General features: G+C 36.1%; 3 protein-coding genes across 3 annotated transcripts; 1 reads left to right on the top strand and 2 right to left on the bottom strand.

Moving 5' to 3' along the window:
- Positions 1–165: 165 nt before the first annotated feature.
- On the bottom strand, positions 166–6,011 carry LOC7471710 (KH domain-containing protein At5g56140). Its single transcript, XM_002299037.4, has 7 exons — positions 5,644–6,011; positions 5,037–5,122; positions 2,668–2,813; positions 1,702–1,821; positions 1,491–1,607; positions 917–1,060; positions 166–782 (listed from the first exon to the last, which is right to left on the bottom strand). The coding sequence occupies exons 1-7, from the start codon at positions 5,787–5,789 to the stop codon at positions 633–635; spliced, it is 909 nt and encodes a 302-aa protein (XP_002299073.2). The 5' UTR covers positions 5,790–6,011; the 3' UTR covers positions 166–632.
- A 4,878-nt stretch (positions 6,012–10,889) lies between these two features.
- Positions 10,890–13,695, top strand: LOC7457665 (THO complex subunit 3). The gene is made up of 11 exons (XM_002300550.4): positions 10,890–11,056; positions 11,155–11,250; positions 11,469–11,598; positions 11,837–11,928; positions 12,042–12,110; positions 12,395–12,452; positions 12,567–12,666; positions 12,794–12,880; positions 12,995–13,073; positions 13,257–13,389; positions 13,508–13,695. Exons 1-11 carry the CDS (start codon positions 10,994–10,996, stop codon positions 13,540–13,542), a joined length of 942 nt encoding a protein of 313 aa, XP_002300586.1. The 5' UTR covers positions 10,890–10,993; the 3' UTR covers positions 13,543–13,695.
- Positions 13,696–14,227: 532 nt separating this feature from the next.
- LOC7471709 (uncharacterized) lies at positions 14,228–15,984 on the bottom strand. The gene is made up of 3 exons (XM_052449946.1): positions 15,039–15,984; positions 14,874–14,944; positions 14,228–14,776 (listed from the first exon to the last, which is right to left on the bottom strand). The coding sequence occupies exon 1, from the start codon at positions 15,756–15,758 to the stop codon at positions 15,099–15,101; it is 660 nt and encodes a 219-aa protein (XP_052305906.1). The 5' UTR covers positions 15,759–15,984; the 3' UTR covers positions 14,228–14,776; positions 14,874–14,944; positions 15,039–15,098.
- Between the last annotated feature and the right edge of the window lie 1,617 nt (positions 15,985–17,601).

Here is a 17,601-nt window from a genome sequence, read left to right as displayed (position 1 = left end):
TCTTGTATCTATCTATTTCTTTCTTTAGAGTGGATCTCGCTATTTTCATTGGCTCTTCTCAGAGCACCATAAATAAAATTTCTGTCGCTCGCCTGGACACATGATATGACTAGAATAACAGCCGAGTAGAACACTACGAAAAAGATCGAAGAAGAGAGGTGCGGAGAAGGGGCGAAGAGGGCAGATACACTTAAAATAGGAGACGGCAGAGAATGCCTCCAACAAATTCGAGTATTGCCTACTCTTACGGGCACACAACACTCCAAACCATACCTTGACTTTCCCATCGACCATCAAAACTGTCATCACAAGCTTATAGTACGGACCAATTTTAATTTAATACATTAGCGGTCTTTGATTCCAAACTGCCTAAAGCAGCAAAGCACAAAACCACAACCCCGCAACTGAACCGGTCCCTTAATATGCGATACCGCCATTAAACCTCCCCCCCCCAAACAGAAGATAAAAACACACCTCATATAGAAACAAGTTAGAACTGGCACAGACAGTGCCAGTGCCCCGATGGCAGTTGGGAGCATTGGCTGACACAGGAGAACCTGTGCTGTCAGAACCGCTGATCACTGGGAGAACTAGTAAACAAGCTCCAAGAGCCCGCTATGTTCAAGAATCCACTACCCCCTTGTCTTGGCCCTCTTCATACCAAGGCTGTTGTTAAAGGGGGAGACGGAACCTGACATGGGAGAACCTTCCTCACGAAATGTACCATTAAGCAACGCTAGCTCTCTTAGCTGCTGCTTCTTGTAGTAATCCTGAGATTCATCCTAAACATGAAATGAATAAAAAATAAATATTAACCCTGATAAGAAAAGAATGATGCCTTGCAAGCTTAGATGCAAGAAGAGGAGGGAGTTAATTTCCAAGCTAAATATATGCAAAGAAGGAATAAGTTAATTACCACGGGCCTCAACAAGTCTTCGAGTATCTCCCGTGCCTGCATTAGTCGAGCATCAACTATTTCAACTGGCAATTCACCCTCAACCAGGATGTGCAGAGGTTCATTTAGATGCTCATACCCTGGTTTCCCTCTCATCATATCTTCCTATAAGAAATGAACAGTATATCATTCACATCATGTAACGAATCTGAGGGGACATAATATCACAATTTATAGGAGACAAATTACACTCTAGGAAGCAGAAGATGGCAATGGTTGGACAGAACTGTTATAAGTTTTGACCCGAATTCTTTTTTAAAATATATAAAGTAATCTTCCAAAAAATTGAAAAATGCAGATTTGCACCATGCATGTAATTTCTCAAACAGCACATGCACATTCAGATTTTCCAGAGACTAGCTAGGACCACAATCATCTACAGGTTCCAGCAAAGATTGTTTGATCACTAATCTCAAAATAAAGTACTTCCGCTTCCTAGTTCTCCTCTGCCTCAAAAGGTTGAAGTCGTACTTAAGGACCACTATAAGTTTGAGACAAAGGTTATTCAACTAACAGAATAAAATTTCATTAATACCCTGGCTGGATCCTTAATGCTGCCACGGCCTCTGATCAGAACACGGCACTCTGTGCTTGCTTCCACTCGCTTAAGGGAGTTTCCCCTAGGACCAAGAAGGCGCCCAACGAAGTTGTACTGCAACAAAAGATGAGTGTCAAGAGGCTGCAGAAAAGGAAAATGCAAAAAAAAAAAACAAACAAATGCAAGGGAAAGAGCAGATGATTTGTACATTAGGATATTTGTCGACAGGAATATCCACTCTGATGGTTCTCTTAACAATAAGACCAGATGAGCTACCTTGAGAGCTCAGCCAGTTTTGTGCTGATGAGGGCTGTAAAATACCTGACATCTGCATAACATAATTCCAGATCTTGTCAAAAAAACCACTATCTATATTCTTGTGGCTTCCTGCTTTATACTGTGGGCATAACAGTAATTAAATCCCCAAGGAAGCTTCATAGAGCACCAAAAGCATTTCGCAACTCCGTTGGAGTAGCCCACCAGAATACGTTTAAGACACTATAACAGGTGGGGAAACAAACAAACAAACTAGGCAGATGACAGCTAAGAACACGTTGACAAATCAACCATAAAAAAAAGAGGCCCAGTGCAGGAACTATGTTAAGGCATTCCCACCAAATATAATGAAAATAGAAGGCTCTAAACCTAGAAACTTATGTATTAGTGTGCTCAACAGCCTTGTCATCTTTTAGATTGGTCAAGGCTCCAGGCTTTCTGCTACAGCGCTATCATGGATTGAACAACTTTTATCAATTCAAGGGTCAGGATTCTACATAAAAGTGTACCAAACTCCGTCTTGTCTGGAAGCAGTTGCTTAATACTCAGCATGACATGCATCCTTCCTTGAATGAATTGCAAAGCCAAGCCAGAAGTAATTCTTTGAAATAAAAGGTATTAGGTCTTTGATTTTGTCACCAATGAGAAATTAAATTCATGTATTGGGTTTAACCATATAATTAAGAGTGATATTCAGGAAAGATGTGCAAAGTTAAGATCTACTTTTCACTGCTTGGTGATGTTAGCCTCAGACTCACTGCCTGTCATGACAAGCCTGGCAATTCAAACTACATGCTTAGATATAAGTTAGCATAAAAGGTAAATATAGTCAGAAATGCTTCTAAAAACAGTAAATTCAGATGAAAAAAAAGGTCATGTTAATGGTTAGTATCCGTACTTCTGATTGAAACCGTGATGCCCATCCATTTGCATCAGCTGCTCCATTTGAAAATATTCCTCCAGAAGCCAGAGGGCTAGCATGTTCAAGCCCACTTTGACCTAAAACTGACGCATTCCCCAACAGCATAGTTACACGCAATATTTCTGCTCCAAAATGTCAATTTTCAAGAACAAGATGTACCAGTTAGCATTGGTTATTGGTTAGCAGTCACCACAAACAGACAAGACGGATTGTTAACTGAGTTAGTTAAAAATCAATGCTTGCCCCATGAAATACTTAAACTTTCAGAAGAACATAGTCTGATATGAAAAGTTTAAGGATCACAATGTTAAGTGATAGCCTGGTACATGCATAATTAAACAAATAAGAAAGTTAAAACATTATTTGCTTTAATTAGTTTGACAGAGAATTAAAGCAACTAATAAAATTAATTATTCAAGTCACGGAAGTAAAGAAAACTCAAGGACATTGTATATCTACCAATTTGCAGCCTGCATAAAAACAACACTATCTAATCAACACCATAAGTTTGCACCACTGCAAATAGGAAAATTGTTACAAGTATTTGCTAACAGGGAGGATAATGCAAGAGATAGGGAGGGAAAATAAAACCAAGACATGGCAGAAATCGCTCAGAATTAGATCAACCCGCCCATTTTGGCTATAACATCAGCATCTGAATTTGCCAAACTTGGTGCCCAATATAAGCTGCAAGCAGAGTCTATAAGAAAACCAGGCAGAGTTTTAGATCACATTGACCATCAGCTTCTTGAGATGTCAAAGATGTCCCCAAGTGATAAGTTACTTGAACAACCAATAACCCAACTATGCCTAGCCCACTCTGTATATTGGAAGATCTCTTTCTGCAAGATGAGTGAAAGATACTAAGCGTGCAGCCTCATTTCCAAAAACACAAACCAACCAGTTCGTTTTCTTAATAAATCTAATAGGCTGTTCGCCATCGGTATTACCCACCCCAAAACATCAAAACAGTGTCTTGCTTGTTGATTCAGATGTTGAATCCACACCAAAGATGATTATGTTAAACACAGAAACCTAACACAAAAGATAAAATCCTATAGTAGACTAAAAAAACGAATTTGCAACTCCTAAGAAAAAAAAAACCTCAAAATGCTTTAATCTATGTCAACACCATTGAGCTCTTTACTTCATTTGTGCACCCTCTTCAACCACCACCTAACCTATCACAGCCAATGCTCAGAAAGGATTGCAAAGGAAAAGAACCAGGATATGAAGTGGGGAAGGAGTAGGATTCTAGACAGAGGATAAAGCCAGTAGCACACATCTAGAATGCCAATCAAGTTAAACTACAATGTCATATGAGAAATATAGTAATGATACAACGACACACTATCTAACAGTTTCACAAGAATGCAAGCCAATTAGCCACATGCAACACAATCAACTGACAAAAGCATATATGACTAGTACTCTAAAAGAAATCCTCTTATTTGCAAGTTACTATATACACTTTCAAGTCAATCTGTTATAAGCAATCCTTACGCTCCTCCAACAGGTCCTAGTAGATGCTTATATAGCATCCAGTTGGTACGAATATCTTTCTGAAACCTAAGAGCCTTTGTACAGCTAATTGGTGCCTCCCCCAAAGCCATCGTCATTCTTTAATTTAAGAGCTGTCAATAGTGAGTGTCATTGATGTGCTTAATGTTAATCTATACCTAATCCATCAAACTAAACAAGATATCCAAAATGGAATCGAGGATCATAAATGAACTTGCCCCGGTACATGACTGAAATTTCCACTCACCTTAGATATTTTCCGTCCATTTTGTTAAGGCAAAACCATTCACTCCCTTCATCAAGAAAACAGAAGAGTGAAGAAAAAAACAGAACTTGTGTGACCTGTCAATCGTTAAAGCCCCCTAAGTTCTACATATTGGCACAGTATGTAGAACCATTTATATAATCACCAGTAATGCTGTACAACCATTCTAAACCCCATCATCATTTTACTGTCAGGGAGGAACAATAGGAATGACTTCATAAGAAATTAATTTGTAACATGTATGCAAAATCCATTCATAAACTGAGTTCTTTTTCATCATTTTGTAGAGAGCACAACAAATAGAAGCACATTTGGTAAATAAGTATCTGCGATTTGAGGTACAGGTACATCTTGATCGTCTAATGCCAGATATTAAATTCAGTTTCCATTTATAGGTGTCTACACTGCAAACACCATATAGGCAGCCACTTTCCACAATTGCAATCATTTCTTATTCCTGTAACCATGAAAAGAATCCAGCGGAAAAAATATCCATTTTTGAATACTATACATGCTTTGATCTACGTGCATGAAAAGGCATCGTGACAATGAACCTCACCTTGGTTCAACAGCCGGTAGGTATTAGGAAGCACAGGCAAAAAGGGACTAATCTTGTGACGCTCTGCCAACAACTCCGACAAATATCTGCTTAACAAAAACATATCAAGTATCAATTAACCATGCAGTTGCGCCAATATCCTCGTACATGCAATCACTGCCATGCTAGAAATACAAAAGCTGCGGAGATACACATAACTAATCAATCATTTAGTAAATCTACTACTATTAGAAACCATTTCATAAACACATCATTCACAATCATCAGAATTGGGCCTCGGAGCTCAAGCAGATACAAAACACAACAAAAGTTACAAAATTTACTGCTTAACACAACACACACAGAAATCAACAACAAAAAAATGACAAAATACAGTAACAAACAGAAGCCCAAAACGAGTTACCACATCAATATAGCCACATAAATCAATCGCTAAATCCAGCAGTAAAGTCAGCGATCAAACAAAATCCACAGCAAAACAATACGAGACTCAAGACTAGTGATAAGAAGAAAAAAAAACTAGATCTGTTCAACTAAAATGAAAGATCTAGATCTCTCTAGATTTATAAAACAGACAGTGAAGAGTTAAGAGAGAGAGAGATTATACTTTTCTTGCTCAACAACAAGAGCAGAGGAAGCTGCCGATGAGCGAAGACCAGAGATATGAGGCGAGTGAGGAGCAGATGGAGACGGAGAGTAAGCCATAAAGCGACCAGCACCGACGCCGACGCCGACGCCGCCAGTGGTGGTCATTTTATCAGTACTCCAATCAATATCCTTATAGATATCCGTTTTGTTAGATTTTTAATAAATCAATTAGAATTATTATTGATATATAGAGCAGCAGTAGCGAGCGGCTACCAGCAGAGAGGCTGCCGGAAGGAGAAATGATTTTTATTTTTTATCTTATTTTTTGGTGCTTGTGGTTATGGCCGCTACCAGACTCGCTGCTCCCTGTATCTTCTCTCCTGCGTCGGTGGAATTTGTATTTATACGTAAATAAAATAATATGAGAATATTAAAGTAGTCACCGATTTTGTTTTTCCTTTTTTATTATTTTATTTTTGACTTTTACTGTTTACGGCACCTGTAAAGAAAGAAGAACAATCATGGAAGGTAAGGACAATCATGGAAGGTAATTTGAGGGGGAGTTCTTTTTTTCTTTAGTCCTTGGAGTTTTTGTGTTGTTAAGTATTAGTTCTTGTTCCTTTGAAGGCAATTGAGTAACAAAATACGATAGAAATATTTCTTTTTGATGACCAGAGAAAATTACGTGCATTAATTATTTCATGATAAATATTTTAAATTAAATTAAACACCATCTTTTAATTAATACATTCGATTATTAAAAAAAAATATTAGTAAAATAACTCTACTTAAGATATGATTTCAATTATTTGTTTTGCTCAAATTATTTTGGAAGTTTCCTTCTTTCTTTTTTTTTTTAATTAAAGGAAAGGGTATTCTTATGCCATCCATCATGTACCAAACTAATTTCATTACAAGAAGTAATATCATTCAACAATTTATTTTCAAACAACTTAATATATTTTGTTTGCATCGCATTACAAAACAATTTAACATAAATACAATATAATATATGAGAAAAAGATAACAAATCCATATGACTTCCAAGGCTGGGCTACCTCAATCAATTCTCTCGTTGTCTTAAGCTAAAAAGTAATTAATCCCTTACTGAGTTCATGTTTAGAATCATCACTTGACCTCTCAATCTTATGGTACTCTGTAGGTATTATAGTGGTAAAGAATATAAAAAAATCCTGGAACAACCTCTCATACTCAAATATTGTTATTTTTCCCTGCCTCAAAGCTAGAAACTCATGTTATTTGTTTCTCCAATGCTGCTTTGAGTAGTATCTAGTTTCAAATTCAACCTTGAAATCTCCCCAAGTCAAGTTCTCACTCGACCTTCTCTCCTTCGCCATGGCCCATCACAAATGAGCCATATCTGATAATAATTGAGTCACACAGGCTACTTGTACATCTACTAGAAACGGTATCTGCAAAAATGATTGTTCAACCTTTCGTAGTCAATATCCAATTACCTCAGTATCATACTCCTCTAGAAAAGGTACATAACATATCTCCCTCGTATTTTTAACCAAATACACCATAATATTCATATTTTTCCTAACCCCAGTAGTTGTCACTTCTACCATCCCAGACATAAGGGCATTTGCAACCTATTCCCAATAGGCAAGGTTTGGGTACATCAATGTAACCCCTGGAAGCACTGTCTGTGGGGGGTCCTTTTACTTGTACCTCTACAGCAGTCGCCACTAGTGGTGGTATTTCAACTCTATTCGATGTTGAAATATCTCTAAGCTCCGACGACTCCCCCTGAATAGATTGCACCTATATCGAAGGTACATGAGAGGCACTATCAACCAAGGGGTCCGCCTCTATATCTCAACATTCTCTCTTTTTATATCTCTATCCTAGAAGGAAGATAGATCAGTTCTAGATCCATAACAGGTGCACACCATCCTCAAATACACACGATTCCATATTAACCATATGTCCACTAAATTATAATTGTGCTCTGATACCAACTGTAACAACTCATATATATATATATACAACAACCTCACTCATATGGCTGACTACTTTACCCTTTGCCCCCACTCATGTGGCTGGTTGTTATATTTATGCCCCTCTTGTGGTTGTTTATCTTAACCAACAAAAAACAAAATACAAGGTTACCTTTCATTGTATCCTTTATCCAACCTGATAGCAATGATACTAACTAGGTGAATTTAACCATGTAAACCCATGACACCAAATAGTCATGTTAACTTTATTCTAATTTTATGAATACTTCAATACTTTATTTAATATATCATTATTTAGTGATAATCATTGAAAATTTTAGAACATAAACAAGATTTTAAAATATAAAGATGAGGTGGTAGACACCTACCTGCTCCTTTTAGTGGTCTTGTTCTGCTAGCTTGTGGTCCTGCAGTCGATACCCCTCATGTTCCAAACAAAGCCATAAGTAACCATCATTTTTTAATACCAAGGATTACATCCCATCATTCTTTACATTCACATTCATTACTTTTTCAATGTTTCTTATCAACTTACAAGTATCATTATACAATTTGTATGTAAGATTTTCATATCTAATTTAGATCACTATTTCACATTTATATGATTACCCATTAACCCAAAATTATCATTATACAATTTGTATGTAAGATTTTCATATCTAATTTAGATCACTATTTCACATTCACATAATTACTCATTAACCTAAAATTCTTAGCTTTTCCCAAGCTAAATACCTTAACCTAAACTTACCTCATCTTAGTCACTATGTATAGGACTTTAGATTTTCATTATTTATGTTTTTAGAGATGCTCAAATCAGCTCCATCATACCTAATAATAAGGTTGTCACAACAGTCTTGCTTTAATTTCTTGTAGATATTTTTGATCCCTTAACAACTCTACACCTAAAGCTGTCACTCCAGCTCCATTTCTATCATTTTGTAGGGTTAATTAGCCCCCTAAACATAAGCTTTTAGGGTTGTTACAACAACCCTAAAGTCTCTAAAAAATGAGTCCCTCTAATAACCTCATTTCATTTTAACATTTAAGGCTCTTTAGGCAGTCTTTATCCCACTCATGTTGGGTATTCAACATGTCATAAAATTACATGTTAACACTCATTAATAATAGCCCTTACACCCCTTCAAATGGTGTAATACAAATCAGCCCCTATATTAATTCAATACATCCGTATATTCTATAAATTTCAAGAGCTCTTTCATCTTGTTCAATCTTATGAACTAAACATCCATTGTAAATTATAGATCTCACTTCTCCTATAATGGCCAAAACCATCATTTCCCTCCCTATGGTTTCTTCTTCATCTTGCATCATCCTTACCTATAATTTTAGTCCTAAACATGTTTTTCTTTCTTCTTTTAAGAAAACATGCTCTTCCTTTAATTTTTAATACTATATTTTTCAAGAATCCAAGAAACCTTATCTTTCAACACTCTTTCATGCATTAACCTTATTTCCTTACTTTCTTGATATGTTAATTTCCCTGATTACACACAAGAATTAAACAAGAACCTCTCTCCAAGATTTCTTCCCTTGGCCGAAGTTAGGGATTTTTGTTTCTCTAGGTTTTTCTTTAATTTTCTAGTTTCTTTCTCTTTATTACACACTCTAAACTTATTTACTTATTCAATTTCAAAGGATCAATGTTTGTTACCCCAATTATTTCACAAACCCTAAAATTTAAGATTTGAGGTTTTTCTCATCTTTCTTCAATTAGCATACAAAACCCCATCTCATTTTATTATATGATAATGGTAAGAGTAAATACACCCCCCACCATAAACCATGGTTAGTCGAACTTATAGATTATGTTTCCTTAGGATTTTCTTTTCAATTCATGGAAGTTTCTTTCACTAATAACCTATAATCATTATTCCATGTCAAAATTTTTAATAATTAACAATTTCTCCCAAATTCTATATGAACCCTAATTTCACAAATTTTAGGGTTTTCTTATTTTTTCTCGAGAATTGTATAATTCTTCTTTTTGTACTTTCTTCTTCCTTCAAAACTTGATCTTTAATTTGACTTTTATCTCCCTCACCATTATTTTTTAAAAATAAATAAATAAATAAACTCGGATGAATCTTCTAAACATGGTTAAGGTCTTAAATTCACAACCTTTTAAATTCTAAACTCGGGGTTAATTAAGAAACTCAATTTAATGTTAAAGGATAAACTAAAAAACTATCAATTTAAAAAACTTGACAAGGCAAAAAAACAGCAATAAAAAAATAAGGATAAAATATGATATGTAAATATATTAAAAGAGGGTGAAATCATAAAAAAAATAAATCAATTTTAACAATTATCCTAAATAAAAAAAATAAAAGGAAAAAGAATGGTACCAAATCTAAAAAAAATAGTACAGAGAATAAAATTAAAAAACAAATTCAATTTTATAAATTAATTTTAGATATCATAATACATTTGAAAGGAAAGACAAATAAATATTATATTATATTTTTTTATAAAGAAAAAAAAAACAATGGTTTTATTGATAGGCTAATGACATATTTGATGGATAACTTACACCATCCACACTCTCACAAATTTAGAAAAATGTCATCATGGGTCCTCCACCTTAGCAATCACTAGTTCTCAATTTTTATTATCAATTATCCTGTTATTATAGCTGTAATTGTTATTGCAGTAATAATTATTTTTTAAAATATTTTTATTTAAAAATATATTAAGATAATATATATTTTTTTATTTTTTTATTTTTTTAAATTTATTTTTAACACTGTTAAAATAATTTAAAAACACAAAAAATATATATATTTTTAAAATCATTTGACGTGGCAGAGTAAACAAAACACACCTTTCATCCAAAAGTTTACTAAATTAAATATATTTTTTTCTTTTTTATGGATTAAGTAAGACTGACTAAAGCTATTTTAAAAAGATGATTGAATAATATATATAATTATAAGGACTAGAATAACTTTGAGCCGTGGCTCCCTCCCATCCTTGAGTTAGGTTGTGTAAATTTTCATGTAATAACATTATATTTTATTAAATCTCTCCAGCAGCCCACATCAACAATTAAGACTTGAAGATTTATTTTTTTATTATATATATATGTTTTTTCTAAATCATCAGAAAATAATTGTACAAATACCATGGCAATTTTGAATTTGACATGGATGAGATAAAGCAATCATGTTAACAACGCTTACAAATCCCAAAACAAGAGGCCCTCGTTTTGCAAGTTTTGGAAGCTAGAAGGACTACGTCAAACAATACTCAAACATCATAAACTTCAATGTAATTTACCCAAAAAGAACAGAAGGAAAAGCACAGCGTTAGCAGTTTTGAGTGTTTGACATTTGACTACTTCACAAGTTCTAATTTGCAGAGATGGAGGAAACGATACCGTTTAAGAATCTCCATAGCAGAGAGTATCAAGGTCACAAAAAGAAGGTTTAACTCAGTAAACCCTACTTTTAACCCTTCTCTTAATTGGTAAATTGGGCTTCGATTCATGTCTTGATTAAGTGATTTTTTGTGGGTTTTGAAAGGTTCACTCAGTGGCATGGAATTGCACTGGAACTAAGCTTGCTTCAGGTTCTGTTGATCAAACTGCTCGTGTTTGGCACATTGATCTTCATGGCCATGTAAAGTACTTTCCCTTTTATTCAAAATTTGAAACTTTATGTTTTTTCTATCTTTAAAGCTGGGTTTGATGGAATGTAGATTAATGGGTTTCTTTTACTTTTTGAGATAATATGCTAAATTGTTATTTCTTGGGATTTTATTGTTGATTTTGTTGCTTTTGATAGTTGTTTAGGTAGTTTTATAGTTGGTTGCTTAGAGATGTTTGTGTTCGATGTAGGGTAAAATTAAGGATATTGAATTGAAGGGGCATGCAGATAGTGTGGATCAGCTTTGTTGGGATCCTAAGCATGCTGATTTAATTGCAACTGCTTCCGGTGACAAGACTGTCCGTTTATGGGATGCTCGTAGTAAGTGAATGCTTTGTTTTGTGTAGTCATTGAAATGTTGAAATTTTGGAGAGCCTCATTTTCCAATTCAAGGCAATGTGAAGATATACATGCTACATTTTCTGCTTTCATCAATAGACTACCAGAGAAACAATATTAGTTTATGGAGCTGCTTGAAGGCAGAAACTAATTTAAAAGGAAACTAACTTATTACTGATTCACTTAACAAAGATGCTCACTTGAGCTTTGGGTTCTGCAGGTGGGAAGTGCTCACAGCAAACAGAACTTAGTGGGGAGAATATAAACATCACCTACAGGCCTGATGGCACTCATGTTGCTGTTGGTAATAGGGTATGCCCTACACTGATATCTCATTTGAAAAAGTATATTCTTGTTTTTAGTTGCATGACCTTTATAGAGTTCCATTGCATGATCATCTTACTCTGTCGTTGAATTCGCTGTAGGATGATGAGCTAACTATACTGGATGTTCGAAAATTTAAGCCAATTCATAGGAGGAAGTTCAATTATGAGGTAATCTAGTTCTCTCCTATTTGTATCAGATTGCCTTAGACATATGTTCCCTAGGCTGAATTCCTTGTCACTCAATTTCTTAAGGGTCACAGAGGGAATCTTTTACTTCTGAGTGTGCATGGTGGGTGGGGGGGTGCATCTTACATCTTACATTAGCTGAGGAGAGAGTGGGCGGTGTGGAAGCATGGATACAAGGCCAATACCTGTTACATGGATTGTTTCTGAATCCCTCTCATGTCAAATACTTCAACACTCCAAACTTTTTTATTTATTTTTTTCTCTAGGTAAATGAGATTGCTTGGAACATGACAGGGGAGATGTTCCTTTTGACTACTGGGAATGGTAAGAATTATATTCCGACTATTGGAATTGCTTTTCCTTTGATGTTCTGAGCTAATTTTCATTTCGCTGCTTATGCTTTCAAGATTGTCATTACTTTTTATCCAATCTGTTCAGGTACTGTTGAAGTACTATCATACCCATCTCTTCAACCACTTGAAACTGTCATGGCTCATACAGCTGGTTGCTACTGCATTGCAATTGATCCAAAAGGAAGGTAAGCTTTCAAGTTGTATAACTTCTTTGTGAGCGATTCACATGTAACAACAGCTTGATACTAACAGTCTCATATAAACATATATGAAGCATGGAACCATTGATTAAACATCTTTCTACTGTGATAGATATTTTGCTGTTGGAAGTGCTGATTCCTTAGTCAGCCTTTGGGATATCTCAGAAATGCTTTGCGTGCGAACATTTACGAAACTTGAGTAAGTGGTGATTATTTTTTGTTAGTATGCTGTGTATTTGGATGCTCCTCTTTCTCACATGACTTTGATAAAATGCATGATATGGCATGGTATAACCTTTTTGTAATCTCTCAGATGGCCTGTCCGGACAATAAGCTTCAATCACACAGGAGATTTTATTGCTTCTGCCAGTGAAGACTTATTCATAGATATTGTATGTATTCATGGAACTTCCTCACTTAGTTCTTTTCAATGTCAACCATTCCTTTTCTTCTCAAGAGTTATATGTGGGATGGCATTTCTCCAGTTTGCTAATAGTTTATACCCACTCATTTAACTGCTTTCCACAGCCCATAATCAACAAGATACTGACAAGATTTCTGCTGTTGTTTCACAGTCCAATGTCCATACTGGGCGATCAGTGCATCAAATCCCATGCCGTGCTGCCATGAACAGTGTGGAGTGGAACCCCAAGTACAATTTACTTGCTTATGCTGGGGATGACAAGAACAAATATCAGACTGATGAAGGTATTGAAATTCTTACTGGATTTTTTTTTGCATTAAAGCAGTTGGCGAACTTGTGCTCACTAACTGTTTGGTGGTTTGATGAAATTACCTTATTGTCTTCTCATGGCATCCATTGCAGGTGTTTTTCGAATATTTGGCTTTGAGAGCGCCTGAATTATATTAGTGAAGAAGCACATTGTTGTATACTGCCTACATTTTTGGGATTCTTCAAGATTGCTGTATTCCCAGTTAAATTTTGGATATGTTGACCTTGGATTCATGCAACTGTAGTGATCTCAATAGTATGCTTTTCTTTACGCCTCTAAATGAACTTTTTGGCAAGTTTTGTTACTCCATTTGTATGCGCGATTAAAAATATCTTACAGCATGTAAGAAAAGTCAGGCCAATCAGAGAAGCAAAATTTGAATTTCTGAATTGAAAACATGGAACTCTTTAATGCTTAATTTGGGCTATGGGAGAAATTTAATCAATTGACTCTCGAAGGAATCGAGAGTCAGCGCATCTTGATTGTGGAAGGAAGGTCAAGGAGGCGAGTGAGCATCAAAGCAGGCATGGCAGGAGTGGTTAGATGGCTTTACTGAATATGGTTCCATGGAATTGATTTATGCAGTTTATCCTTCTCCGTATTTCCTGTGGCTGGGAGGAATCCCATAGCAACGTGCCAAAACAAAGCGTGCTAAAAGTATCTTGAAGCGCATCTGTCAACCAATGTCTTCTATGCTAGTGGTGAAAATTGGGCTTTGAGATGGTATTCTTGTTAGATTTGTAGTGACCTTGATAAAAAAAAAATGCAATTGTCTCAGTCAAGTCAAGTCAGAGGGATGCTGCAAGATCCAATTTCTGAAAAGAAACATCCTTTTATTGATGAGAAGAATTGAATTTTTCAACGTTGTACAGCTAGAACTGCACGCACAACACAAGCTGTGTTGCTGCTTATTCAAAAACAATCTGGAAGTGTACAAGACTTTATCATTTATAGCTAAGCAAGGATTTGCAGTCGCAAGCAGGGTGCCAACAGCCTCATCAAATGTCCCATAAAATGTCTTCTGTTTGCTCAAAGTTAACATTGCAGAAAATGGATGCTGCTACAAGATGGAATTGCTAGGGTAATTGAAATTGAAATTGAACTTGCACCATTTTGCAGAAGGGAATTGCTATTACTGTACACCAGGCATCATTGTTCTGGTTTCAGCATCCGCACTGGAATTCAGGAAGAATCTGACCGATTTCCTTTTTAGTCAGTAAAATTAACTCCAACTAACAAATGATCGGACCAAAAATGCTTCATCCCCTCGAGGAGATCAAAGACGGCGATGACGCAATGACATTATCAAACCTCCCGAAATCCAGCACCACAAACTCTTGGATGAATGGTGCAGAAAAGACCTGCAAAAACACAACAGACAGACATACTTAGCAACATGAACTAACATTCAATTACCGAGTTTCCTGTAATTGTTATTTGGCATGATTTCGCTGTTACCTTCGAGTTATTAATCAGAGAACTCGCCAGCAAATTCCACGTAGTTGTAGATTAAACAAGATCATCACAACCTGCAGGAACAAAGCATTCGGTCAAATCCCAACAGCTTGAAAAAGAACATCCTAGGGGTAATTATGCTGACAAAACATCTGATACTGTTTTTACCTTCAGTCTGGGCACCAACTCGGGAGAAACCCACAGGCTGGCAACCTTCCCTGGTCAGAATCAGCAAAGCATGAATTTGGAAGCAGGAAACACCAAACCTGTGAAACAAACAAGACAAATTGTAATCAAATACTGTGAACACCAAGTAAGTGGTTTCCATTTGATCTCAACACTTGAGCTCTTCATTTTCTTTCCGCTCAGTGGCTCTTTTGACAAATCAAAGCTAGCCCCTTTCATTCTCAACTCTTGAATACACCTAGTAAGAGCTCTATTATCATTCTTCTCTCTTTGCAATTGCCTCCACACCTTCCAGTACCTGCAAACCTTGACCTGAACCAAGAACACAAATACAAGCGAAGTACAGACAGACACAAGAGAAGGTATCCACCAATTCTTGCAAGAATGCTCTTTACTATCAACAGAAGAGGTAAACAAAATAGTTAAGAAAAACCCATGAAAGACTAAAAAGAAGCAACAAAGTTGAAAGATTTCGCGCTTGATAGAGTCCATTCTTGACTCTTTCAAAGCAATTCTACGGCCAAAAAGATCCTCTTCTCTTTGCCATAGCTTGAGAAGCAAAAGATGGCCCGGACTATTAGAAATTTCTGCTAATGGGTGGTTTTGAATTGCTTTTATTGTGTTCATGGCACATATCAGTTTCTGTTGGTGCTCTTCATCTACTGGGATTTCTACGATGTGGGCATCTTTCATTTGAGCCATTGTTGAACAGAAATGAGATAAAGTTCAGGAGAATTTAATTAACAGAAGCAAAGAACACAAGAAAGGAAACAGAATAATGAACTAGAAGGATTTGAGGATGTAAATAAATATAAGAAAACCAAAATGGGAAGTTTTTCTGATAGATTGCTTGAAGGAAGACTTGAAGAGAGAGAGAGAGAGGAAGACTTGAAGAGAGATTAGATCGCTTGATTTTTGAGGGAGGGAGAAAGTTTTCTGATATTTAAATTGTTGAGAAACGCCTCGGTTACATTTGATGCTCCAACGGTAAGATTTCTAAGCAACGGCTATATTCACGAAAGCTAAATAATGGGCCTGCTAATTAGGGCTCCAAGAATCGGGCCATCCTGTCTGTTAGACCGAATTAGGATTGGGCCAGAGGACAGGGATTTGATATAAGTTTATTTTTTAACAACTAATTATTTACAAAGAAAAAAAAGCTAGAAAAAGGGTAAAAAAAGCTGTGGTTATTTTATATTTTTTTCATGAATTTTATTTATTATTTATTTGGTCAAATAGGAGGCACATAAATCATGCAATCTATTTAATATCCTTAATTAATCCAATAAGGATATTTTCTCAATTTGCTAGGACTGACCTGCAAAGAGTTATTCTACCTGCTAGAGATAAATTTCTTGATTTCAAGCCGGCTAGCTTCTGCTGCATGTTCTCAACGATGTAAGCATAGGTTTGCTTATTAATCCGCTGTATTGGAGGCCACATTTTTAGGGGAAAAAACCTTTGTCTTAGTTATTATGCTCACTTTCTGGCCGGCCGGAAGAAATACTTAGCATATTCAGGCGACTCATTACACAATCCAGTTGAACTTCACCAGCTTCCGCAAATAATAGCATGTCATCAGCAAAACAGAGGCGAGACACAGATGGCCCACTTTACTGACCTTATATCCACTGTTCTCCCTATCAGTTGAGATAGATAACCATTCCAGAGAATTTGAAGAGATGCAGTCTCTATACATTTCATAATAAGCTCAATAAACATGGTAGGGAGGCCAACATCCATCAAAGTGTCTCTAATAAAATCCCATCTTAGTCTATCATATAAGTTTTCCCCAAGTCCACCTTGACGGAATCAGGACCAAGAAGTTGATTGATTTCTACAACATCCTCCTTACCTTCTGTAATATCTCTGAGATACTTGCAAACTGCAAGTCCCACAACAAGCCATTGATCGACTGATAGAAAAATGGTTGATATCCGTCAGGCCCTGGAGCTTTAAGAGGTTTCATCTCGAATAAGGCTTTCTTAATCTCCTCATCGGTAATTGGTGTCATCATGTTGTCTATATTCCTCTGTTCTAGTTTAGAGAACGCACCATGTAAAGGGAACTAGGAGCCAAATCTTCCTCCCTAGTGAAAAGTCTATGATAAAAATCCACTGCTAACTCTTTGAGGTTATCTTCATCCCAAATCCACTTACCATTGTCGTCTTTCAGTGTCCTGATTCTGTTTCTTTGCCTCCTGATTACAGTCTTCGCGTGGAAATAAGAGGATTTTTTATCCCCAAAGGAAAACCTTTGGCACCTGGATTTCTGAAACCAGAAAATTTCCTCTTGGGATAAAATTTGGTTCTATTCCTCTATCAGCCTCTTGCGCATGAAAATGTTGCCAAACACCTGTTTATTCCACTCCTTCAGTTTCTCTGTCATGGTCCTCAGAGATGACACCAGTCAAACCTTTCTTTCATGAGATCTGCAAAATTTCCGTGTGTGACCTATGCTGCTTCAGAATGAAAGGGGCGGCTTTCAATTCAATCCTCCCTCCTAAAAACATATGCAATTTGGGGGCTAATTTATCCTCCAAAGG

This window comes from Populus trichocarpa, chromosome 1 (genome assembly GCF_000002775.5).
Source record: "Populus trichocarpa isolate Nisqually-1 chromosome 1, P.trichocarpa_v4.1, whole genome shotgun sequence".
In the NCBI taxonomy this organism is placed as follows: Eukaryota; Viridiplantae; Streptophyta; class Magnoliopsida; order Malpighiales; family Salicaceae; genus Populus; species Populus trichocarpa.
This window is presented reverse-complemented; position numbering and strand designations above follow the sequence as displayed.